Below are 25,815 nucleotides of genomic sequence, written 5' to 3' on the forward strand. Positions count from 1 at the left end.
GAAAAGCACCAGTTACACTAAGAGAAGAGAGGAGAGGAGAGAGAGGTGTGCAGGGGAGAGAGAGAGGAGAGGAGAGAGAGGAGTGGAGAGGAGAGGGAGGAGTGGAGAGGAGAGGAGAGGGAGGTAGGGAGAGACTGCATTCCGACGTGGACTTTAAATCATTTACTGGCAGAAAGAAAAACAGAGTTAGAGAGAGAGAGAGAGAGAATCATCCTATGTGGAAATGTTGCTGCTGTTCAAGCGTGGTTAATAAACGGGCCGACGAGGGGGACGATTCCGATGTGAGACTTAACGGTAGCACTGCAGTCCAACAGTTCACAGCATCATCAGCATCAATCAGAGTTTTCTGCTTCGGTCAGCTCTGGAGTCAGAGGAACTGAGGAGCACAGCGAGAAGTCTACAAGTAGGCCTATCTGTGAGTCACTGTTTAGCCCTTTTTATTTGTCATCAGAAAAGGGATTCTGCTGAGAGCTTTGCATCACTCAGCTCAGATTAAAAAAAAGGAACATTCTGCAAAAAACCCAGAGGAGTGAAGATGAACCAGACGGCGTCCGTGTCTCATCAGATCGACTGTCAGCCGGCCAAGGATGGCAAGGTGGGACGCATTTCTATTTTATTTTTGTTTTCATCTTGAAAATGGCTTCGTTCTCACTTCTCACTCGTCCCTCTCATCATTGCACCACTCTCATCTTAGCTGACCGACAGGCTATAAGAGGACAGCGTATGAATGCAGTCGCCTAAGTTTTAATGCACTTTTTACGCAGCTGGTCAGTTTGTTTTGTAGATATTCTGTCAGTATTGGAAGTGTAGTTGGAGATAAAATCATAAAACTACTGTTTTTGTGATTGATTTTACATGAAGGGATTGACTCCAAAATGCTAGCCGATCCATTTTGAGCTGGATTCACACAAGATCGCGATCACACGCAACTCCATCTTGCCAGCTCACATCTATTGGTTTGAATGTGAACCAGCAGTGGTTCGCACTAATCCAGAGGCAGCTACAGGCGGGCTTTAGTGTGATGACAGCGACAAGCGACCCTCTGATAGACGTGATAGACAGATGGTTCATCCAATCACCTGCCAGGTTATTTTTTTAAGTGCCTGCCCGTTCTAAACGGTTTGCCGAGTGAGATGAAGAGAGATGGTGGCTCAGTAGCAGCAATGTTGCCTCACAGCAAGAAGGTTCCGGGTTCGAACCCCGAGATTGCATGTTCTCCCCGTGTTCATGTGGGTTTCCACCGGGTGCTCCCGTTTTCTAGCTCCCACCATCAAAGACATGTATGTTACATGTAGGGTTAATACTCCTGTCAGTGCACCTGACCAAGGCATGGGCAATCGAACTGGAGATGGTCCCCGGGCTGCCCACTGCTCCTATAGGTCTAGGAAGGTTCCTAGTAGGCCTAGAGGATGGGTCAAATGCAGAGGATGAATTTTCCCACCGGGACAATAGAGGATAACTTAACTTAACTTAACTTAGATGGGAGGTCCAGATGGTTATGTAAAACAAACCTTCTGGCAGTGTCAGGTTATTTAATTCCAGATTTAGTATTAGAGGAGTAATGTTGATTTCATAGTGTAAAGTGTTAGTATTTTGTCATAAAAAGTCTTCGACTGTCTGGTAACTTCAATTATATTCCATTACAATAAGTTTCGTATGCTAGAAATCACATTCTAAGATAAGTGGCAGGTTTCATTGTGAAGTTTTGAACTCTTCTCATCACGCTTTCATCCTCAAACTGCTTAATTCCCAGACTGCCTTTGTATGTTCTGTCATCGGTTGCAAAAGTGCTCTTTTGACTCAGATAAGAGTAGAAAAGCAATTAGGCCGACAGCGAGTCTTTGAGCGCCTGTGCTCCTTGCTGCTGTTTTGTCTGTAATGTCGTGATCAAGCAGCGTGAACGGGTCAGAGTAGCTCTGGGTAAGAGTGCCGGCTAAGCGCCCGAAAGTCTGAATCTAAATGTAAATTTGAGTCGTGACTAATTAGAACACATTTACACATTAACACATTTAACACAACACATTTCCGACACTGTGCTTGACTCTACAGCGTGGTGTGTGTGTGTGTGTGTGTGTGTGTGTGTGTGTGTGTGTGTGCGTGTGAGAGAGAGATATGTGTGTGTGTGTGTCAGAGATTGTGTGTGTGTGTGTGTGTGTGTGTGTGTGTGTGTGTGTGTGTGTGTGTGTGTGTGTGTGTGTGTGTGTGTGTGTGTGTGTGTGTGTGTGTGTGTGTGTGTAGTTGTGTAGGTGTGTGTGTAGTTGTGTAGGTGTGTGTGTGGGGGGGGGGGGCAGGTGGGCGGTATGTGTGGTATGACATGTCATAGAGTAAAAGAAACCATGCTGTCATAGGGAGCACCAATACTGATACTGGCTATCAGCATTACAGCCTGATATAGCTATGAGCTACCGGTAATATTAAACAAAAATAAGATATCAGTATAAGATAATTTTGTCACTTAAATCCAAAACTACATACTGCAGATTTACCTTTTTTATGGAGAGATGATGTTATAAACTTTTGAGGTGATTTATCATTTTACTGTAATATCCTAATGAAGCTAAATTAAGCTATCTATCATGTTTGCCCATTGGCAACACATTTATTTTAAGTGCTCATGGAGAAGCAATGGACTGAGACCCTATAGTGTTCATGCGGTTTTGTTTGTTATTTTCCTACCAAGATGGATGTGTGGTGAATGATGTAACAGAATGAATAGATGGTATATACAGTATAAATCAGTGGTTCTCAAAATGGGGTCCGGGGACCCCCACGGGTCCTTCAGGGGTTTCGGGGGTCCCCATGCGGCAAAAGGGGGGAATAACTTATTTTTACAATAATTCCATCCATCAGTAACACAATGACATGGTCATGGGTTTCTTACACATTCTTCTGTAATAAAACATCTAAAAGCAAATCTTATCAGATGGGGGACCCATGGGACAACATCTTATCAGATGGGGGACCATGGGACAAAATCTCATCAGATGCGGGTCCGTGGTCTAATTTATGTCAGTTTATGGGTCCTTGATGTGAACAAGTTTGAGAGCCACTGGTATAAATTACCTCTTCATGTTTTGCCGCTGATTTCCACAGTAAAGTACAAGGCAGAGACACGCTGACAGAGCCCAGCAGAATAAAGCCTCCAACATTAAACAGCTTCATTATTGCTCACAATTTATGCAAAGCAGTTCTTAGCTGCCAGCAGATCCTGCAGACAGGGCTGAGCATAATCCCATAGCCTACAATCCTATGCTGTTACACCACAGTGGGATGATGGGAATAATCTGACAGTTGATATTAGTCTCAATTTATGGAAAGAACAGCTGCATTAGCCTATCTCAAAAGGACGTGTCAGTTTGAACACATCTGGCTGGGATAATGTACATTTATGTCCGTTTCTCTTCAGATATTTTTTATATCTAAAATCTCTTAGTGAAAACCTTGTGTCGCCAAACTTTTTCAGGACCTTTTAGGAGAAAACCAGCCTTAAAAGCTTGACCGCCATGATTTCTTTTTTATATCAAATGGGATTTGAAACAGTTAGGATTCAAGATGGAAAGAATTTTCTCCACCCACAAAGGATCATAATCCTTCAGATGATGTTAAAACAGGATCACCAAAGATTGGAGTCTCGATAAAGATTGGAGGTTTGCAAATGACTACTATATAAAATAATACCACTAACGTTCACGTTGTCAATGCTTTTGTATGATTTGATGATGGTTTTAACTGTCATAAATCACAGCTCACAATTTGCCCTCCTCGCGCTTTTAGCGCCTTCTACAAAATAATTTGATGCCAGCAGCGATACAGCAGCTGTTTATGAGAAGCCAGCTTATACTTGATTGATTGGTATGTACTGTATTTGTGCCTACCTCAAAAATGCTGAGTGCACCACACCACCCATGATGTAGTCTGACTCACTGGAAGCAGGCTGCCGGGATAAACTCTGATTGGTGCCGACCAGTTCAGTCGGAGCGAAGGGAAATCCCTTTCCGCTCCGCTGAAACAACACATAGCAAGCAGGCAAGCTACATGCTGAAAATGGCAAGTTTTGACAAAGATTTGGATTGTGTAATAAAGCAGGCCTACTTGGTACTTTCGGTGGATGGTTGTAAAGATAACAGAGCCTTTTTTCCCGCTATACCAGAGTGAGAGTCAGAGGAGCCAGATCCTCTCCTGCGCAGGTACAGCATGAAACGGAGATAGTCTAGCAAGCGAGACTACCCGTGATGCAACACATGTCAATAGGGTTGAACTGATGTAATAATGGGGTTTGAAGGACGATACTGCTATTTTTAGACAATATTTTGATGATCTGATCTGATATTTTCATATTCATGCCACAAATTCACAGCTATATCCTCTTCTTGTTATGGAGGAAACAGCATTTGCCCCACCATGGGAGACTAAGGGTTAGGGTTAAGGCCTAAACATGGTGGTCCGTCAGAGCCTCGCCCCGCCCTCCCCGTAGGACGGCGGGTGGAGCGCCGTCCTACGGGGAGGGGGCCCCGTCGGCTGACGGGGGCTGCTCGAAAATGTGACTTCACGGCGACGATACGTGCGTGACGTCAGCTGCAGGAGAGTTGTGATTGGCCGTTGCCCTGGCTTATCGTCGTAAAGTCGCATTTCAAAGCATGATGTTAGATTATAACGAACTAGTTGTGTGGCTTAGCCTTCCCAAATGTTGAGGGTAGTTTTTTAGAATTTAATACATAGAATTGGGAAAGTTACATTCAATTTCATTCAGACTGCCTGGCACACAATCTCCGCCATTTTCACACGGAGCTTCCACAGGAGGGAGGGAGGGAGGGCGTAGTGGCGTCCGAGCATGTAGGGCTAGCTGGCGCCGGCAGACGGCGAGACGGCTCCAATTCGAGGCGGACGGACGACCATGTTTAGGCCTTTAGGGTGCTTTCTCACTGTTTTCGACCACACTTGTCCCCAAACTGACCCTAGGTTATGAGTGTGAACGTTCCATGCCCAGAACAGTGAACCATGTCAAGGTCCACTTGAAAAGGTGGTCTGAAGGGATACACTCCAGGCGTAGTTGATGACACAAGTGTAAGTGACTGTTCCCGAGCACGGAAGAAATTTTGCAATGTGAAGCACTCTAAAACTCTGAAACTGAAATGTTAAGTTATTTTAGCTAGCAGCTCTCTATGGCAGGATTCAGGAAGACCCACCACACCTGTTCAATGGGAACTCTGGCTACTGCGCCTAACTGAGCATTAATTTAAAAGAAAGAAAGTAAAATCTGAAAAGAGAATAGTTTATTGCAGGTTTTGCAGACTGTTTTTATGTAGCTGTTTCAGGAGCAGCCTCCTTCAGAGGTGGGCAACATGACTGACCGATGTTAGACCAATATCGGTCTGAATAGTTTATTAAAACTCCAGCTGGGGCGACTTGGACACATCTTCAGTAATGAACACCGGGTCATTGGGTGTTTCAGGTCTCAAATCATTAAACACCCTCACCTGGACGACCCAACCGGGGGTGATCTGTCCAAGTAGCGCTACGGCATGGATCACCCCTTTTGATCCACAACCACCTCGATGCTTTTTCTGCAGCTTCCATGATGTTCTTGGTGGCTCTTCTCTCCTGCAACCCTCTAATCCAAAGGAGACTGAGTGCAAAGCCCATGCAGCCTACCTCAATTGGCTCGCAGTGGGCCTTCACCCGTGCCTTCTGCACTCCTCCACCAGTTCCAGATATTTTGGCTTCTTCTGCCCGTAGGCCTCCTGCATTCTGTCCTCCCAGGGAACAGTGAGTTCTATCATGACACCTTGCTTTGAACACTGATATATCTGTAACCGTCTCTCTGTATAGCTAAATTAGGGTTATAGAACAGATAATGAGCTTATAAGGTATAGACCAGTATTGCAGGTTCTACTCTGGGAGGAATATAATGAAATAATTGATAGAATAATTGACACACACACATAAGCGACTGGAGCCACAGGTACGTTTGATTTGAAATATATATTGTAGGAAATAACAAAACAAATGGAAAAAATAGAAAAAGGTTTACAATCCCTTCCTATCTAAGCCGGCTTCCTAATAGCACACAGCATGCTTTAACCTAGGGCCCAAAACCTAAGAAACAAAAAAGCTGCAATATCGCTTTAAGAAAACTCAGTGTTCCTTCAGTTCCCTTTCAAGTGCAGTTCCTTTGATTGGTATGGCAGCTGCTTTAAGTCAAGTCAATATCAGTCTAGTCTCAACACCAGACCCCAAGGCCGGATTAACCATAGGGCAACCGGGGCAGGTGCCCCGGGGCCCTCGGGGTGAAGGGGCCCTCCAAAAAAAAAAAAGATATATATATATTATTTTTTTTGTCGGGCTCATGTTGGGCTCCACAGAACTATGACACAAATCTAAGACCAATCAGGACAAAATAAAATGTGTTTCCAAGAAGATTAAGTCTGATGATTTAGTCTCATTGGATGCCTGTGGGCAAGTGGTGACCAGGGGCGCGGGAAGTGGGGGTGCTTGTGGTGCTGCGGCACCCTCTGCTGTTTTGTATTGGAAATGTAATGTCAATTATTTTTTCATCATTGTAAAGCCACAGCACAGTGAAGAGGATATTAATGTGAAGATTAGCCTCTTCCTTTTGCTCTTAGAGTGCATCAGATTCATGCATTTTACTTTAAAATGTACAAAATGTCTTTGTCCGGGGGGGGCACAGCCCCCCCTAGAAACCCCCCAGTCAGACTAATATCTTTATCCTGCTGGTGCTACCTCTTTGCAAAGCCTAGAATCGCCTATGAGTGAGTGAGAAACTGAATCTCAGAAACGGAATAATAACATAACAGTATAATACTAATGTTAATTTAAAATGAGATATTCCTCTAAATATGGCGAAAAAACATCCAAACATCCGGACGATGGGTAGGTCAGTCAAGTTTTAAGTGCACTTCGTGAGGTCAATTTCACAGTATCTAGTGTGGTTCCACGGCCTACCACACTGGTGAGAGTGAAGCGGGTTGAATCCTCGGGGTGATTGGGGTCCAACTCCTTGGATAAGGAGATGGTCAGGTTCAAGGGTTGGCTCGCCACTTCCTCGTCAGGAAGAATCCAAAATCCAACATCCGATCAATTTTCAGGGATCTGAAAAAACCTAGCCTGTATAGAAACTGATCCACAAATTCCTCTCTTATGGCCATAAATCAATGAATATTAACTCTCAATACACTACTGTAACACAATAGTGAATACATTTTAACTTCCACTGTAAAGTATTTATCTAGTTTGGCACATTTTGTATCCCTTTTTTAACCAAATCATTAATTATGATTTTAACATCTTAAAATAGTTGTGTATACGAGGGATCAGCCAAGCAGCATTTTGGTAAACAAACCGCGTCACTGGGTGGCAACGGCAATGGAACCCTATGGAGCCCAAGTGGCGCGAGGCTTGAATGTCTGACTCTAGCCAGTTAACTCTGTTTTAAAAACTTTTTTTAATTTTAAAAACTGCGACAGTTCACACAACTTTAACAGGACATGCATATATTATACATCAAACTCTTATTCACCCTACTTAAGTTTCTTATCAAATAATGGACAGCTATATCACATTATCATGTGTTTTTCACATTCTTGTGCAATTGCACTTCATGCACACAATAAATAATCTTTTAAAGGGTTAAAGGGACGTTAATTTTGATTTAATTCACTCGTTTTCTGACCGAGATAACTCATTCGCTTTGATGTTCTCTGTGATGTTCGGTGTGCTTTGATCTGAGGGGGTGTGTCGTCACCGCGGCAGCAGCTAATAGGGGCATATCTTGTAATCGTTCTACTCTATCAGAAGGCTGCATTACCTAGGTCAGCCTCTAAAACAGGGGTGGGCAACTAATTTTCATGGGGAGCCACATGAGAAACCCAGATTGTTGCCGGGGGCCGAACAAATATTGTCATGCCGTAACCCATGGATACGCAACTTTGATGATAGAGAGGGCCACAAAAAATGTCCTCGCTACCAGGTTTTGCTGAGGGCCGAACGGCGCCAGCGCGAAAAATTTGGGGCATTTGAAGCCAGGTTTAGAGGAATAACTCATTTTAAATTAACAGTTGTGATGTCATTATTCAGTCTTAACCACCAATATTTGATCCTTTTCTCACTCACTCCTATGTCACCACCTGCTCTCAGGGCTTGAAATGAACTTTGTTGACCACCTGCCAATATGGCTGCTAGATTTTAAAGTTACCAGCCAATTAGAATTTCCACTAGCCGAAATGTTTTTCTTGAAATAAACCAGAATATGAATGGGTTAATTTAAGCATAAGTATCAGTAAGTGGCCCGGGATTCTCAAAGCCTGTGTTGAGGATCACACAAACAAAAATGCACTCTTGAAGCTAAATACATCCCAAAACAATGAGTTAATTATTTAAATTTCTACTTCAATGTAGCCTTTTAGTCATAAAGATTAGTATTGGCCAGAATGACATGAACATTTGGACACTTATTCAGCGGGTATCTTGCATGTTGCGTTCAGGTGCACTGTAAAAAAAAATATATATATATTTTTTGCAATTCCATCGCGGGCCACACAGATGGCGCCCGAGGGCCGCATGCGGCCCGCGGGCCGTGTTTTGCCCATGTGTGCTCTAAAACGTAATCTGGACAGGATGACTGACATGTCATGACATGACCGTAAACCCAGTCTACACAGAGTGACTTGGGTGACAAATAAAACAAAATCTGAAAAGAATCACTTGAAGCAAAGTTCTAATAATCAGAAAATAATAATAGAAATAATAAATAAAACAACATTATGAACCCAATTCTCTACTGGGTTACATCTCTCAATACTATAAGAAGGCAGCCGGCAGCACAGAATTGCTCAACCGCACATGCGTTTTAGTTGAGCACGAAACGCACGGCGCTACAATTTAGCATGCAAAGCGCACAATTAGTCAGTCTAACTCTGACAATGCACTCGAGAACAATACTGTACTGCATGTCACTCATCGCTGTAAACGTTGTAAACTGAGGCCTAACAGTATTGTGTGCCTAGTGCAGTGGCCTTCAGTTCTTAAGTCATAACAACATGAGAACAAAAAGCCTCTAAATAGATTTATTGAAATGTCAGTCATCTCCCGCTCAACTTCAATTCAAAGGCACTTTAGTGGGATATGGAATACCATCTCACTGCCAAAGCCAGTTAGCAACCATTGGCCATCAATTCATCAATGTACAAATTCAACTATAGGGACATACATGTAACGTGTGGAAACATTTTCACAGTAACTTTATGTCTGAAGCAGTGGCAGGTGAAAATCTTGCAAGTGGCACACTTATCCTATAGGGGAGGTAGGGGTACATTGGGTATCCACACAAAATGAGTCATGTGATCACAGATGGAGGAGCAGTGTTGCCAGGTTGGAAATGTTGAATTATCGTATACATATATAGAGGGTCAAAATTATTGTTACATTATGCTTATTATGCTTAGCTACAGATTTTCCATCACCCAACAACTCGAAGTAGGTTGGTGACATAGCAATATCATGCAAAATAAATGTATTAAAAAGGATCTCATTTCACCCCAATCTATTGTTCTTTTTCATCTGGGGAAAGCTTCTCACAATTACTCATTCTTTTTCCGTCCTCGTTCATTGTCATTACCATAAGCATTTCTCTATCTCCACCTCTCTCTCTTCTCATTTTTAGTTGCTGCTATGGAAATCCATCATACTGGTTGTTGTTGCTAAGTAACTTGGTTCCAAGACATTTTATTATACATCACTCAAATCCCATTTGCACAAGGTCAGAAGAGTGGGAGTGTGTTCATAACGGCAGTTTGCAGTGATCCAGGAGGGCCTATGATATTTATAACATCTCCATCTATTCAAACGTATGTTGACATCCCTGCCTGGCAGTGACCGAATGACACTTTCTACAGGGCTTACAGCCAAAAAACATTCTCTGGCCTGAAATGTTTCTGGCAGTCAGCACACTACAGTACAATACTACTACTTCCTCTGTAGGCCTTATGCCCAACTTACTTCCGTATTCTGTTGTAGTACAGATGTACTAGTTGCTGGTTCAGCTTCGCTTTACCGAAAGGTCATCGTTGTAGCTATATGTGGATATGCCATTGTGTGCATTGGTGAATCAGGGGAAAGAGAAAATGTGAGGTGTGGAGGCTTATGGGAAACTGAGTCCAGGAATCAAACGAACTCAAGCTGAAGCCTTAAGATAGCTACCTGTCAATCACTTTTCCCAGAATGTGGAGGACGGTACAGTACACGTTCCTGCATCTCCCTACGACTCTTCCTGCATCGTCTATGTAAATCTAGCTGGGGAAATATGGCTTCAAAAGCCTCCAAGCAGACTTCGGCTGCGGCCTCCAAGCAGACTTTGGCCGCAGCTTCAAATGACAAGAATACGATTATCAGCACCTCCTCCTTTTTTTTTATAATATATTTATTTGAGATCAGCATTTTGCAAAGTTGTATACAAGGTACAGACAGAGCAGTGACATTTCTTCTCTCTTTTTTCTTGGAGTGCACAAGTCACAGACTGGAGCACAACCTTTTCTTATACAATCTCAAATTGACAAAGGCAAAAACAGAAGGAAAACTAAAACAACAAAACAGACAAAACAAAAAACTAACAAAACAGTAAGTCTACTAATAGCACATAATTCGGACATAGGTAGTCACATGGGGGGTGATGAGCAATAGACAAGTCTATATAGGAGGATACAGTGAGACAACGTATCTAGGCTACTTGAGAGCACAAAAATGAATATATAAAAACATATTCCAAAGTGGTAAGTAGGGCTTAATTAAAATGTAGCCTGCAACAAGTGCAAGGCTTTAGTCCTTGATTAATTCAAAATTACAATTCGTGCTCCTTCCTTGATGGGAAACTAGTCCAGAAAGGGGTTGGCCATTTTTCCAAACTGCTGATTCGATTGGTTCGTGGGCGGTGTATCTAAGGTCTAATCTTATCCTTGCAACTTAACCTGCTGTGGACCAGGTTAAGTGTGAAGCATAAGTTGCTATGGAAATATATGTCGGTAAAAAGTTAACTTGCTTTGTAGTACGGCTAAACCAGGTTTAAACCTGAAGTTACCTCGCTAAACCACTAATCTTGCTTTGTAGTACAGGCCCCTGGGCTGTTGTTGGATGTGTGCACTGATTACCCCGAGCTGAACCAGGTGAGGGAAAGAGAATTTTTTTTTTTTTTTTTTTTTTTTTGGATTCATTCCAAAGCATACAGTCAACAAGCATACATTAAACATCAATACAGAGTATGCCACTTCGATAGAAACAAAATAAAAAACAAACAAAAAAACAAAAACAAAAAAACAAACAGGGGTATCATGTTAGAATAAACTCAGGCATTAACAAAAATATTTAAATCTTTACAAATATTCACAGTTTTTAAGGCTTTACTGTTCTTGAGATCACATAAAGTTTTAATGTAATGTCCAAATTCAACTTTGAACTGTTGGATGTGCGGTTTCTTGGTAGCCCACTTGCACTTATGTAAATAGTATTTCCCATATAAAATAAAAAGGTTCAAAATAAATAATCTTTTACAATCAATATCACTCTTTTCATAAAAAAATATAATGCCTCTTTTTTCTAAGTGAACAGTTGGACCAGTCAGCTCCTTGAAGAAACACTCTATCCAAAATAATTTTGCACATAAACAATCAAAAAATAAATGACATATGGTCTCAATTTCAAGATTACAAAACACACATATTCCATCAATATCAATCCTGAACCTTGAAAGTACCTGGCTAACAGGATAAATCAAATGTAAAATTTTAAAAGAAACTTCTCTAATCTTGTTGAGGGAAAGAGAATTTCCGTGTTCGTCCTTTGAAGTGGTGACGTAGCCTACTTGACGTATATATCCCCATCGACTCAACAGTGTAGTCTCATTTAGCCGTTTGCTAGCTAGCCACCCTTTTAACGGCACGTAAAAGCTTCAAAACTCATAAAAGTGGTCCTCGTGTGTGAAGATGATATTACTAAACACTGGTTCGCGTTTGATTAAGCCAGCGTTGCCCAGAGAGATTATTAGAAGCATCGCGCCAAAAACCCATTCAAAACTCCCATAGGCGAAAACAGTGAAGAACCAGGAATGTTAGCATCGATGATTTCCGGACTCATTCCTGCGGCTCTCAAGCTGGTGAGGTGAGTGGCTGCTGCAATCAAGCTACTCTCAGCAGCTTGGAGGGAACAGAGTGTTGGTCATGTGGGCGGGTAGAGGATTGTGGGAAATAGAGTTCCATTTGGAGTAATCCTTTTCTACAGATGTTATTGCATTTTTTTGGTAATTAATTATATTAACAGTATTTATTATGTTTTCAATTCATTTAGATGGATATTTCATTGCATTATGAACTGGGACATGATGACTGTCTTACAGTTCTACTCTAGTTAAAGTGATGTTTTTGCAGTTCTACTGTAGCTTCCTTGGCTTGTGGGCTTCCTGGACATGATGTAACCAACAGTGATTCTCTGTTATCTGTCGCTCCAGTAGAGACAATTGGATGTGTTGGAGAAGTGTTTTTCCTCTCTCCAGTCTCTGCCATTGTATGGCAAAACAGGTCTGAAAATTACACTTTGAACATAAAGAAATGGTAACAATGGAGATTCAGAAAATACATAGAAATACTATTCTGTCACTCAAATGAATGGCTGCTGATTATTCGGGTTGGATCAAAATCTGAAGAATTTTGGCATTACACTCGTAAAAAATTCCTAATGGGAAAGTTTCAGAGAAAATTCTGCTACCTGAGTTTCAGAGTTATGATGCAATGGTGAGCTTTAACCTTCTTCACAAAATTGTGTCAGCCAACAGCAAGAAAACACACAGTAGATGCTCCTATATTGCAAGTTTGAAGTTTGCCAAGACTAACATTTGTTTGAATTAAGTTTGTTGAAATAGCTTGTTAAGCTGTAGGACATTAATGTTTGTTTACTGTTTGTCTTTCTTGAAATGCGGACACGGTAAGCATAAATTGGGACATTAAAAGATTATGAATATTATGCGGAAAACGCAATCTTCATAAAACTCAGAAAGAATCGTATGAGCCGAAAGCTGAACTTTCAAGCTTGTGTGAAACAGATTGTTCACAGTTAACAGGACTTTGCAGCCTGCACTGGTCCCATTCACTGATAATCACTGATTATGAATCATTTACTGTACACACTGTCCTCACAGCCACCCGTTACCATGGAAATGGATGTGCAACAACAGAGAGGTGAGAAATGCTCTCAGGAACGCCATGACTAATCCTGTCTGGACTCCTCAACATTTCAAACAAAGTCATTTGTGATTTGCACAGAAAGCAGTTTTGGTAACCTGACCCTGCCAGATGGTTTGTTTTCACATAAGGGCAGGCACTTAAAAAAAAAAAACCCTGGCTCGATGAACCATCTGTCTATCACGTCTATTACAGGCTCACTCTGGCTGGCATCACACCTATAAAGCCTGCCCTGCCCGTAGCTGCCTCATAGGATGCTGATTGGTGTGAACCACTGGTGGTTCGGATTCAAACCAATAGATTGGAGTGTGGCAAGATGCATTTGTTGTGTGATGTTTGATCGTGCTCTCATGATCTCACTCGCAAGCCTAGAGTTTGATCAAGAGAAGGCAGAATGGCTGGACTGGATGCTTTTGGGCTGATCTGAGCCTTTCATCCCATGCAGCCCAGCAGCCCACACGGCTCAGAGGATTCAAGATAGGCAGCTCACAAGAGAAGAGAAAGAAAGTATGGAGTGTGGTGATGACGTCTAGTGGACATAAGCCGCAAGCACGAGCAGGGGCAAAGTCACAGTCACAGTCACGTGGCCCACAAAGAACTATATGGGATCTCATGACTTGAGCGACTGCGAGCAAGCCATGTAATGTAAGAGTCAACGGCGTAGCTACAGGTGTGCCTGGGTGTTCCAGTGCCACCCACACAGGCAGCTGGCACACCCCAAAAAAAGGGGCGGGGGGGGTTAAGTTTTTTGTTTTTTGTCTGCAAAACACATCAGCTGTCATGCACAGCGTGTCATGCGTAAGTGTCCAACTGTCCGCTGACCTATGACTCTGTGCCCCAGAGCATCATGGGAAACTAGCTAAGCTGTCTAGTAAAGTAAACAAATGAAGCGCCAAATCAAGAAGACATGAAACAGGGCTCGCTTTTAAGCTTTTTCGACAAAGGCAAGAAACGTTGCATTGACGAGGAAGAAGATGACTCGTCGCCCTCCCCCTCGTGCGGCTTGTAGTGAACCTGTTCCCGCACCTGTATTGGTGGTGGACAGTGGAGAGACAGACGATGATGAAGATGATGCAGCCGAAGCAATGACGTTAACAGCGGGGGCGGACGCAGCCAAAAACGCACCAGTGGTTTTGTGCAGCAGCAGAGCCAGAGGACACTACAGATCTCTCTGCAGTAGACAAACCTGCATGCCAACCAAACTTGCGTTCTTTCCCGACTAGACCACTCTTTGGAAAAAGTAGGTGTTTTTCAGCTAAATGGCACAACAGATACAGTTGGCCAGAGTACAGCATTAAAGTTGATGCGGTATTTTGCCAGGCTTGCCACCATTTCAGCAGTGATGTGAAGGAGGGAAGATTTAACAAAGCAGGACTGAGAGACTGGGGCATATTAACACATGTTGTGCTTCTATCTGCTAATAATGAGTGCGAAAAGGAGCAAACATTGATGGTTATGGTCATATGGTCCTATCTTAATATTCCTCTAAATCTGGCTTGAAAAAAGAAAGGCCAAATTTATTTTGACCCCAGGTCTTTCTGTGGCACTCCCAATGTGCCAAGTCTGGCTACACCAGTGGTAAGAGTCCTAGAAAATAAACGGCTGCAGCACTTTTCTGGGGCCAAAAGAGCAGGCATGTGCAGAGAAGGGTGCTAGAAGTGCCCAAGCACCTGCCAATTTTCCCCTGATGCCCAAAGTGCCTTTTTTTTGCATGCCCAGCACCCTTCAAGAAGAACTTATAACAATAAATAACAATTTAGCAATATATGAAATGTCTGGACAGTTTACACATGTTGTTGACATTTCAACCATAAGTTAAGTAATCGTCTGCGTCTCTGTGACGTGCACGATTTTTTCCCCAGGATGGCGAAGGCATGATCCGCCCTTCTCTGCCTCTGATTGGCCTAGCATCAAACGTTGTTGATCCAATCACATTCGCTTGGCTATCCTATCCTGTGTCTCTCCTTGTCTCCTGCGCCAATCAGAGGCAGAGATGGGCGGGTCATTCCTTCACCATCCTCCTGCCCACTGCCCAGTTGCCGAGCTCTGACTGACTGGCAGATCAGCAACAGTGAAACCGCCCTGCGCTTCAGTGTTGTGCCTTTTTTTTATTTGAGCCCCTGCCCCTCTAAGGGCCTCTGCACGGCCCTGCAAAAGAGAAGTGACATGTCTCTTCATTCCTGCATCTCTTCAGGAATAAGATAAGACAACCAGAACTTTTACTTTTTACTTTTATGATGCCATCAGCTTTGCAGTAACAGATCCAATATGATCCTCTCTTGTTCTGTCTGAAAGGACATATTGATGTCTGACACTGTGATGTGTGTTGTGACTTTGTGCAGCCTGGCTGTACTCTCTGCTGCACAAACAGCAAATTGGTTCCTCCAAGTTTGTGGGTCCATTGTGTTTGGACCGTCAACACTGCATCCCTTCATTTGACATTATCTGCCACATTACAGACCATGTCAGATACCTGCTGCATCACAGAGCGAGGAGCACATTCCTGTGAACAAATGACCTGAACTTCAACAAAAATACAGTCTCACTTACTGTCAATTACCCCTCTTTTCATTGATAGCATAAGTGACCCCAAAACAACACTATTCATTTATAATTATTTAGAGCATGCAGTGATCTATGAATGAATGCAAATCTATTTTTTTGTCAGTAGAGGGCAGCAGCACACAAGACACATGCTACACTAACACTGTCAGGGCTGGTGGTTAGATTTCTACTGGAGCCATCGAGGGAGAGAGGGGAGGTGGGTGCCTGAATCAATAAATAAACACATCTAATTTATGTGCTAACCTCATGTTTTTCCCCATTAAAATACCATACACTCAAGTTACATCACTTTGATACTACTGGCTATGATGTGTTTTATGACTTTATGCAAGATTTAAGTCAGTGTTAACAGCTGGGTGAACTCTATTCTGCAAATAAATAGGTGAGTCAGGCAGGCCCGTAGCCAGGGTTTGAGAAATACTGAGGTCATTTTAGCGTGGCGTGGGGGGTCCAGGGGGGGCTCTGCCCCCCTAGTTAGAAAATGGTGTCCATTTTAAAGTAAAATGCTTCAATCTGGTGCACTCTGAGAGCAAAATTAAGAGGCTAGATGTATAAAGAACTACAGACATCATGTTAGATTAATATCCTCTTTACTGTGCTGTTGCTTTGAAATTATACAAAAAATAAATGTCTCCCCATATAATACAATTTATATTCTGCATACAGGTCACATGGCAGAATACTGCTCAATTAAATACAATGGCCCATCTACACAAACATCAGTTACAGGGGAGTTACTTACCCATTCACTTCAATAGAACTGTCCCCAAAGTCTAGCCCCAATCTATAGCCCCAATGCAAAATTTGAACGTTGTGGTGAGTTATGTCTCTTCCTTCTATAGCACACAGAGAGGAAGCAAATTGTTGCATTTCTGATCAACTGTCATATATCATGTTATTTATGAGGGCTTTAAAACACCAATGACAGATGAATAGATCTGGGGGCTGGGGCTATTTTTCTAAAAAAAAAAAAAAAAAAAAAGACGAGGTCGTGACCTCGGTTTTCTCAATGGTAGCTACGGGCCTGGAGTCAGGTGAGTTACTCACTGCATCCCTGGAGCCATCCAAACCAAGATGTTTATTCAGATGTTTAGTGTCGCACCATTGTACAAGTACAAATTCTTCAGCCGGGAGGCGGCATAGGACATAAAATAGCTACAGTATAAGACAAGGTGCAAAAAGCAACAATATATAAATATGAGAAAATCGCATAAAAGAAACAGAAAACACACACAAGAGCAATAGGAATAATATGAAATAGTCAGAAGACATGGAAAAGAAACTACCATAATGGCAGTGTAGAGTTACGATGGCAATGGAGGTGCTAGTGGTAGCAGTATAGTTGTAAGGTATATGGTTATATCACAATATTGCACTCAGTAAAATATTACACTCAGTCTGTATTGCACACACTCCAAACTTTGTGCGAGGTAGTGTGTGTGTGTGTGTGTGTGTGTGTGTGTGTGTGTGTGTGTGTGTGTGTGTGTGTGTGTGTGTGTGCGTGTGCGTGCGTGCGTGTGCGTGCGCCTGCGCGTATTGTGTCTATGTGATTTATTGTTGAGGAGCCTAATGGCCTGAGGGAAGAAGCTGTTCCTCAGTATGCTGCTTTGGGGGTCTTGTACCCGACCTCCTCCCTGAGCAGGGAGAACATGCAAGTGAGTTGGGTCTTTGATGATCCTCAGGGACCTCCTAAGGCACTGCGGGGTGTACAGTTCCTACATACTGGGCAGCTCACACTGACCTGATGTGCTGGGCCGTGCGCACCACCCTCTTCAGCGCCTTGCAGTCCTTGTCGGTACAGTTCCCATACCAGGTAGTAAAGCAGCCGATCAGGAGGCTCTCAATGGTGCCTCGTTAGAAGTCCCTGAGGATTTGTGGCCTTAGGCCAAATTTCTTTAGGCACCTGTTGGACCTTTTTGGCAACAGTGGTGGTGTGGCTAGCCCATGTCAGGTCCTGGTGGATGTTAACTCCCAGGTACCTGAAGCACAGATGTATCTCTTTGACAAGGACCTATCAGTTGTAGACCTATGTTAGCCACTCTCCATCTCCGTCATGTCAACCACCAGACATGGAAACTGTATTCACATATAATGTAAGTAGAAGCTTTACAGTTGGGTCACATCTCCTAGCAACCACATTTGTTGCCATCATTCATGGAGGTCCATTAGGAGACTTAGCTGTGTGTAAATGGCTAAATAGGATAACAATTGGTTAGATAAAGAGCTAGCTGCAAAGATTGGTTCTCAGAGGCTCCCTCTTTTCTTTAGCCCTAGTCACTACTCCTGGCTAACGAGCCAGCAGACTTAGCAAAATAATGTTAACATGCTACTCAGAGGTGGTACCCTGCCTTAGCCGCTGTGCTAATACCTGTCTGTCTTATGCCTCCGCCCGACTCCTGCCACCTGCTCCAGCCCTCGCCTGTCTGCATGCTTGACCTCCTCACCTGCCTGCCCTCTGCTTTGGTGCCTGGACCTCTCCGCCTGCCATGCCTGTTCTGCCTGCCTTCTGCCTCAGACTACCCTGTCTGACCCACGGACTTACAACTCCCCTTCTACTGGTTCTAATAAACACCATTGAACTTGTCCTACTGCCTCAGCCTGTGTCTCTGCCTTTGAGTCCAAGCCCTAGCCTAACAAGTGTAAAGAACAAGTCTATTGATCGACATGATAATACATCGTTGTCCCCTGTGTACATTAGGCAGATACACTTTGCCCAGATCTGACCAAGCTTTGAACCACTTTTCATATTGAACCTATTGTTCTCAAACTTTAAGCACTCAAAAGTCTACTGTCAGGAGGTCTGGACGCACAGGGACCATGTGGGGGTTAGATATGAACAGTAAGTCTACTGTCAGGAGGTCTGGACGCACAAGGACCATGTGGGGGTTAGATATGAACAGCTGTCAGGAGGTCTGGACACAGGGACCATGTGGGGGTTAGATATGAACAGCTGTCAGGAGGTCTGGACGCACAGGGACCATGTTGGGGTCAGATATGAACAGCTGTCAGGAGGTCTGGATGCACAGGGACCATGTGGGGGTTAGATATGAAAAGCTGTCAGGAGGTCTGGATGCACAGGGACCATGTTGGGGTCAGATATGAACAGCTGTCAGGAGGTCTGGATGCACAGGGACCATGTTGGGGTCAGATATGAACAGCTGTCAGGAGGTCTGGATGCACAGGGACCATGTTGGGGTCAGATATGAACAGCTGTCAGGAGGTCTGGATGCACAGGGACCATGTGGGGGTCAGATACAGTGTATGAACAGCTGTCAGGAGGTCTGGATGCACAGGGACCATGTGGGGGTCAGATATGAACAGCTGTCAGGAGGTCTGGACGCACAGGGACCATGTGGGGGTCAGATATGAACAGCTGTCAGGAGGTCTGGACACACAGGGACCATGTTGGGGTCAGATATGAACAGCTGTCAGGAGGTCTGGACGCACAGGGACCATGTGGGGGTCAGATATGAACAGTTGTCAGGAGGTCTGGACGCACAGGGACCATGTGGGGGTCAGATATGAACAGCTGTCAGGAGGTCTGGACACACAGGGACCATGTTGGGGTCAGATATGAACAGCTGTCAGGAGGTCTGGACGCACAGGGACCATGTTGGGGTCAGATATGAACAGCTGAGGTCTGGACACACAGGGACCATGTTGGGGTCAGATATGAACAGCTGTCAGGAGGTCTGGACACACAGGGACCATGTTGGGGTCAGATATGAACAGCTGTCAGGAGGTCTGGACACACAGGGACCATGTTGGGGTCAGCTGTCAGGAAGTCTGGATGCACAGGGTGTTGTTGAACAAGAGTAGGCTATATTCAGTCTTTCCAGCCATGTCCCTGAGCAACCCCACCCTGAGTGTTAGCTAAATGCCTCAAATGTAAATGTGAATGTAACTAACTCTGGGACACCATGACAATTCGATTTTGATTATTTTCTTCTCACAGGCTGCTCTAATGAGGAAAAGGTTCCGGAGAAAAAGTTTCTAAATTTGAACGCTCATTCCAAAATGATATAGCGTAGCTACATTTTGGAAAAGTTGTGCTACTGTAAACAATGCTAATGTGCTTCACTTTCATGCCCGCAATCATTTCACCAGCATAAGTGTCGTGCTTTAAAAATAGTGTATAGCCTATCTAATTTTGGAACGGAAATTCATTTGTGCTTCAGCTCCTCTAGTGCGGCTTGTTGGCATCGTTAGCCACATAATTCACCGTCTCTGACTGAATGTATAATGCAGCATGTGAAAAATTACTGATAGCATGAAATTACAATAAAGTTAATGGTACGTCTTGGACATAATGAATGGTGAATTTCCTCCCTAAACAGATATAATATTTTTCATTCACTTATTCTACATTGGCTTGTTAGCATTGTTAGCATTCCTCACTGAAATCAACAGGTCCCTTCACTTTGTCCCATGTGTCAATCCCTATCTTCACTGCAGTCAGTAGGCTATGGCCTGTCTTCATCACCATACAATATGTGCAGTGCCTAAACTCTCCATCCAATGATGCTACCTGCTCAACCAGCCACATACTGTTAGTCAATGTACTCATTATATAGGATGTCAAGCCCTTATTATGGTGATGTGTTCACCGTTGTGACCTCTCTGACTGGCATGGGTGCTCTGCATCTTAGTGAGCCATTTAATCCAGAATTGAGGATTTAGAATCTGATTTTTAAATAAATCGAGTGAAACAAATTTTAATAGGATGAGATAATTAGGGTTTTTTCCTCCCAACTTCATCACAAAATGACTTTAGGAATAAATGACATTAATGCAGACACAAAAACAAGACGGGGCAAACAAATCATATGTTAATGATCACAGAGATGAGAGAGAAAAGAGCAGAGTGGCTCTGTAACGTCTCTTGACTATTAAAGCTTTTCTATTAATCAGTAATGAACTAAATTACTAATGAACTTAGAGAGTAAAAGGAGAAAAATGTGTGTGTGTGTGTGTGTGTGTGTGTGTGTGTGTGTGTGTGTGTGTGTGTGTGTGTGTGTGTGTGTGTGTGTGTGTGTGTTTGTGTGTCTGTGTCTGTGTCTGTGTCTGTGTCTGTGTCTGTGTCTGTGTCTGTGTCTGTGTACATGTGTGCGTGTGGAACAGGCGGCAAGCTCTGGCTTGGACAGAGGAAGCTGCAGAATTGATACTCAGTGCTGTAGTTCCTTGAATGGCCACCTGAGGCTGGCTCCAAAGGGGAGTCATTCCCTGTTCACCGCCATGTTAAAATAACAGACTTTATAATAGGATTAAGCGTCTTTACAGCCTGGTTCAAAACACGTGGTTTGAGTCTAGCTAATTTCACCTTTCATTACAACTGGGGGTTGAATTTGTATACCTGTATAACTCACCTGTTTAGAATAAAGTAGAGTGTGCAAAACACCAAGATGGCGACGGCCACACTAGGCTTCAAAACGGGAGTCCAAAAACCAATGAGTGAGGTCACGCTGGCTCTATCCATAATTCATATGTCCATATTTCTGCTCTTCAATGTAGCTTTGTCTCCTACATACAAAACCATCGTTTGACTTTTTAATCCCATTTGTTTATGTGACTCTTGTCATGGCTTGTTAGCCAGCCAGCCAATACAGGCTACAAGGGCAGGCAGCACTGTCTTAAACTGGCTAGTGAACTGGGTCCTGTGCTGTCTGGTTGGGAGACTGTACATGTGCCAACTCACACTGTGTACAGTAGGTGTGCCATGTGCCAGTGGTGTTCATCACTCACTCACAGTCACTCAATCAGCGACATTCGTGGGACTAAATAAAAGGGTCTTGAGTCTGGACTTTGACACTGAGGCTGTCTGACTCTCTGACACAAGCGCGCGTCTCCTCCTCCAGTGCAGCAGCAAGCACTTACTTTAATTCCTGTAATCTGTTTTAACAGTACGGGCCCACTTTGAACTCCTGCTGTTTGAGATGCAGAGACGGTGTTATGGGTAAGATCGCTCCCTCCGGATCAAAACGCCCCTCCAGACTGTGTGTCAGCTGGCTTCCTGCTGCCTCAATCATCCCTCAATGTAGTATAAATGTCAGCAAAATGCAACTTTTAATCTTCTCAGACTGAGCACTAAGGGCTTTGAAGACCAGGGGCCATATCCACAAACATTCTGATAATCCTCTCAGAGAGCTCTTATCTGAACCTCAAATTCCTTTGCCAGGAGTCTTAGCTTAGGAGGAGTGATTCGGGAAAGTTCTCAGAGCAACTCTAGGCAAGGAATGTTAGTGAGGAGGTGTGGTTGACCCCGTTGCTACAGTAGGTGTGATGCTCTCTTTAGACGCTGTCATTGGTTGATCAGGAAAAATCAACTTGCCTCTTTTTATCACACAAGGAATCGCACAAGATAAAACACAATTTACGGGATCTGAATGCATGTTTGCTTATACTGTACTATCAAAAATATAATAAAAAAGCGCATTGGAGAAAACCTTTGAAAACCACATGAACCATAACATGTGCATAACGATGGAGCCACCGGTGGGACCGGCAGCGTTGAAGAGGGTTAATTTAATGAATGTAGAGGCTTAACTTTTCACTGCAACAGTTTTAAGACAGGTGGGAGGTTATCTTAAAGTTAAGAGAAAAGTGAAAAACTAATTTGAGAATTTCAAGAATGAAAATTTTTCTTCTTAGTGAGTTAAAAGGATGTCAAGAAACTACTTAACAGGCCACTTTTCCGATTTTCAACCAGCTGTATCATTACAAAATGGGCAACATGGTCATTGTTCATTCAATATATACTACTGATTTTGTATTGATACAAAGCTGGTTGAAAATTGACCCTTTATTGACTTATTCTTAAAACAAAGTTCTGAGAGAAAAAAAGGACTTGGTTCCACCGGTGGGTCAATCATTTTTACCATTTGCTGTAATGCTGCAGCCATAAAAAAGGCATCTTGGATTTGAATATTTCTCTCAATGCAGCGTTGAAACGAGCTGATACTGAGGATGTTTGTGAGACTGTCCTACGATATGGAAAGGGAATGTTTCTTGTAAGTTTGAAGCTATTTAAGGGGGATTTTAAGGGGCAAATCAGGGGGTATAAGAGGATTTTCTCCATCGCTCCTCTCAAGTCTCTTTGTCTTTGGCCTTTTAACACAGAACCTGGTTGGATCCAGCTCACCAGGCCACAGTGTCACCTGCATACTTAGACATAATTAGACATAATTAGATGAGCAGAATCTGGGTTGAGTGGTTTTACTTATGAATGACACCGTTTTTAAGTAAATTAGCACAACCCCCCCCCCCCCCCCAGGTGGCTGTTTACTCTGAACAGAAAGCACGTCCAGATACTGTTGGTGGTACGAACAAGTGAATACTCCTTTTTGTGTGGTACAGTATTTTGTTGTATTCCGTATTGTACTGCAGCTATACATTAATTTTTTATATTTCTTTGAGTCCTGCCCCCCTCCCCCCAGGTTTGAACTTGTGTCCTCTGGGGGTTTGGTGCTGTGATGGGGCTTGGCTCACTGTGGTGCTTTGCCTGGCTGTTGTGACTGGAGAGCTATAATGTTTGGCTGGCTGTTGTGACTGGAGACGTCTGCCTGGCTGTTGTGACTGGAGAGCCAGACGTCTGGCTGGCTGTCAGCACCATGGATCCAGAGCTCAAGTTCCTAGAGGTGAGGAGTCAGTGTGCTGCTATTCTTAGAGAACCCTGTGATTTTCTGCTGTTGATTTTGTTGTTACTTGAGCATAGTTGTGTGCTGAGTGCAGTGTTGTAGACATTTGGGCCCTTCTGGACGACCGCTTAAAACAGACAGAAACCAGAAGAGTCCAGTAGTCTTTATTTCTGGAATATTGAGTTTCACTTTTGGGAGATTTCTAGATTTGGTTTGACAGCAGCGGTATGTAGAATGTGTATAGTGGCAATATACTAGGAACTAAGCAACCCTCAGAGGTTCTATTCTATTCTATTCTATTCTATTCCATTCTATTCTGTGCTCGGCAGTTCTGTGCAATTCCATTGGACTCTGTTTTATTGGATCTATTCTGTGCTGTGGTATTCTGTTCTTTTGTTCTGTTCTGTTCTGTTCTATTCTATTTTGTGATGTTCTTTTCTATACTACTGTATTCTATTCTGTGGTGTTCTATTCTATAGACCAAATCACGGTAACATCGCGGTAACAACAACACTCATTTCTGGGGAGACAACTGGTGATTGATTTGATTTGCTGCAATATCGACAAACTTGTTTACTGTTTATTTCTGTCATCATTTTCATTTTTATCGGGGGGAAAAACAAATCTACATACCGGTAACAGCGACAGGCTGGTCGGACTAACTGCTAGTATTGGGTAAACTTTCTTTAATCTGTGGCCCAACGGGTAAATTAGGTCTCGTGAAAGTGTTGTTATAATGCGATAGGAAAGCATCAAACATGTATTTTAGATGTAGGCCTAACCATTTTCTCTTTATCGTTCCTTGCCCCTGCCCCATTAAATTGTATGTACGTGATACAGGGCTTTTCTGTATACCCAGAAGGTATTGTAAGCAAACATGGCGATTCGGTCTATTCTATTCTATTCTATTCTATTCTATTCTATTCTATTCTATTCTATTCTATTCTATTCTATTCTATTCTATTCTCTCTCTCCCCTCTCTTTCTCTCTCTCTCCTCTCTTTCTCTCTTTCTCTGTTTCTCTTCTCTCTCTTTCTCTATATCTCGCTTTCCCTCTCTCTCTCTCGATGGCTGCCTGTGTGTGTGTGTGTGTGTGTGTGTGTGTGTGTGTGTGTGTGTGTGTGTGTGTGTGCGCGTGCGTGTGTGGCACTGACAATTTGACAGACAGCGGCAGTGTGTGTGTGTGTGTGTGTGTGTGTGTGGCGCTGGCAAGTTGACAGACAGCGGCAGTGTGTGTGTGTGTGTGTGTGTGTGTGTGCGTGTGTGTGTGTGTGTGTGTGTGTGTGTGTGTGTGTGTGTGTGTGCGTGTGCGCGTGTGTGTGTGTGTGTGTGTGTGTGTGTGTGTTTGTGTGTGTGTTCGGGCCGTCCCTGTAGCCTTAGCTCCTCCTGAGGGAATGGAGGCTCTGAGAAACAGAAACACTTCCTGTGGGACATAAAGTGTGTCAGGCCACAGACCATACTATTTGTGTGTGTGTGTGTGTGTGTGTGTGTGTGTGTGTGTGTGTGTGTGTGTGTGTGTGTGTGTGTGTGTGTGTGTGTGTGTGTGTGTGTGTGTGTGTGTGTGTGTGTGTGTGTGTGTGTGTGTGTGGTGCGTGCGTGCGTGCGTGCGTGTGTGCGTGCGTGTGTGTGTGTGTGCATGTACTGTATGTGTGTGTGATGGTCCCACAACAGCTTGTGCTGGTGTTTTATTTCTCAGTAGAACCAGAGTTAATAGACCTCTTATATGTTTGCAAACAGTGATTACGTGTTTTGTGGGCGGAGCCGAACACTGGTTGCAGAAAGTGACAGCTTCAGCTGTCATAGAAATATGGAAGATCTGGATGCCTCCTCCATGGATTTTAAAGCTTTTCCAGCAACATACAGGTTACCTTACACAAATAAGCTAACTCTTTCAATGGGCTGAGGGTTTCTGACCCGTACTCCCTGTCAGGATGGATCTAGGCTCCAACTACATCGTCAAAGTTGCAGTGCTAGACATCTTCTCCTGTGGGAAAGCCCAGCATCTATTCACCTCATTTTAGAACATGGAAGTAAACGGTAGGCGGGACTTACGTATTTGTGAGGAACTGTTAGGATTCTGATCCGACTACATCACGCTGCAAAACTCTGGATCTTTTCTCCTGACATTGTGTCCTATCTCTTTTCCAACACTTTGCTGACTGAGGCTAGAACATCCGGGTCTGAAGCCCCTCACTCCTTCAGTCTCTCCTCTCATGATCCAGAGAGCCACTGGACAGTATGCTGCTCTGGCAGCCTTGTGCCTAACCGTGTGCAGTAGTATTAGTAACAGTAAACCACACTGGACATGCAGTCTGCTGCTCTGGCAGCCTTGTGCCTAATTGTGTGCAGTAGTATTAGTAACAGTAAACCACACTG

The 25,815-nt window shown here is 43.5% G+C and overlaps 1 protein-coding gene across 1 annotated transcript in view; it reads left to right on the top strand.

Moving 5' to 3' along the window:
• Window positions 1–535: 535 nt before the first annotated feature.
• The window catches only part of LOC310773253 (inactive dipeptidyl peptidase 10-like), a gene marked incomplete at both ends in the record, with an annotated part of 108,071 nt that continues 82,791 nt past the window's right edge, over window positions 536–25,815 (top strand). Inside the window, one exon of the mRNA XM_083633139.1 lies at window positions 536–595. Within this exon, the coding sequence (XP_083489265.1) occupies window positions 536–595 (60 nt within the window). The remainder of the gene's footprint in view (window positions 596–25,815) is intronic.

Source organism: Poromitra crassiceps, assembly GCF_964638095.1.
Source record: "Poromitra crassiceps genome assembly, chromosome: 3".
Lineage (NCBI taxonomy): Eukaryota > Metazoa > Chordata > Actinopteri > Beryciformes > Melamphaidae > Poromitra > Poromitra crassiceps.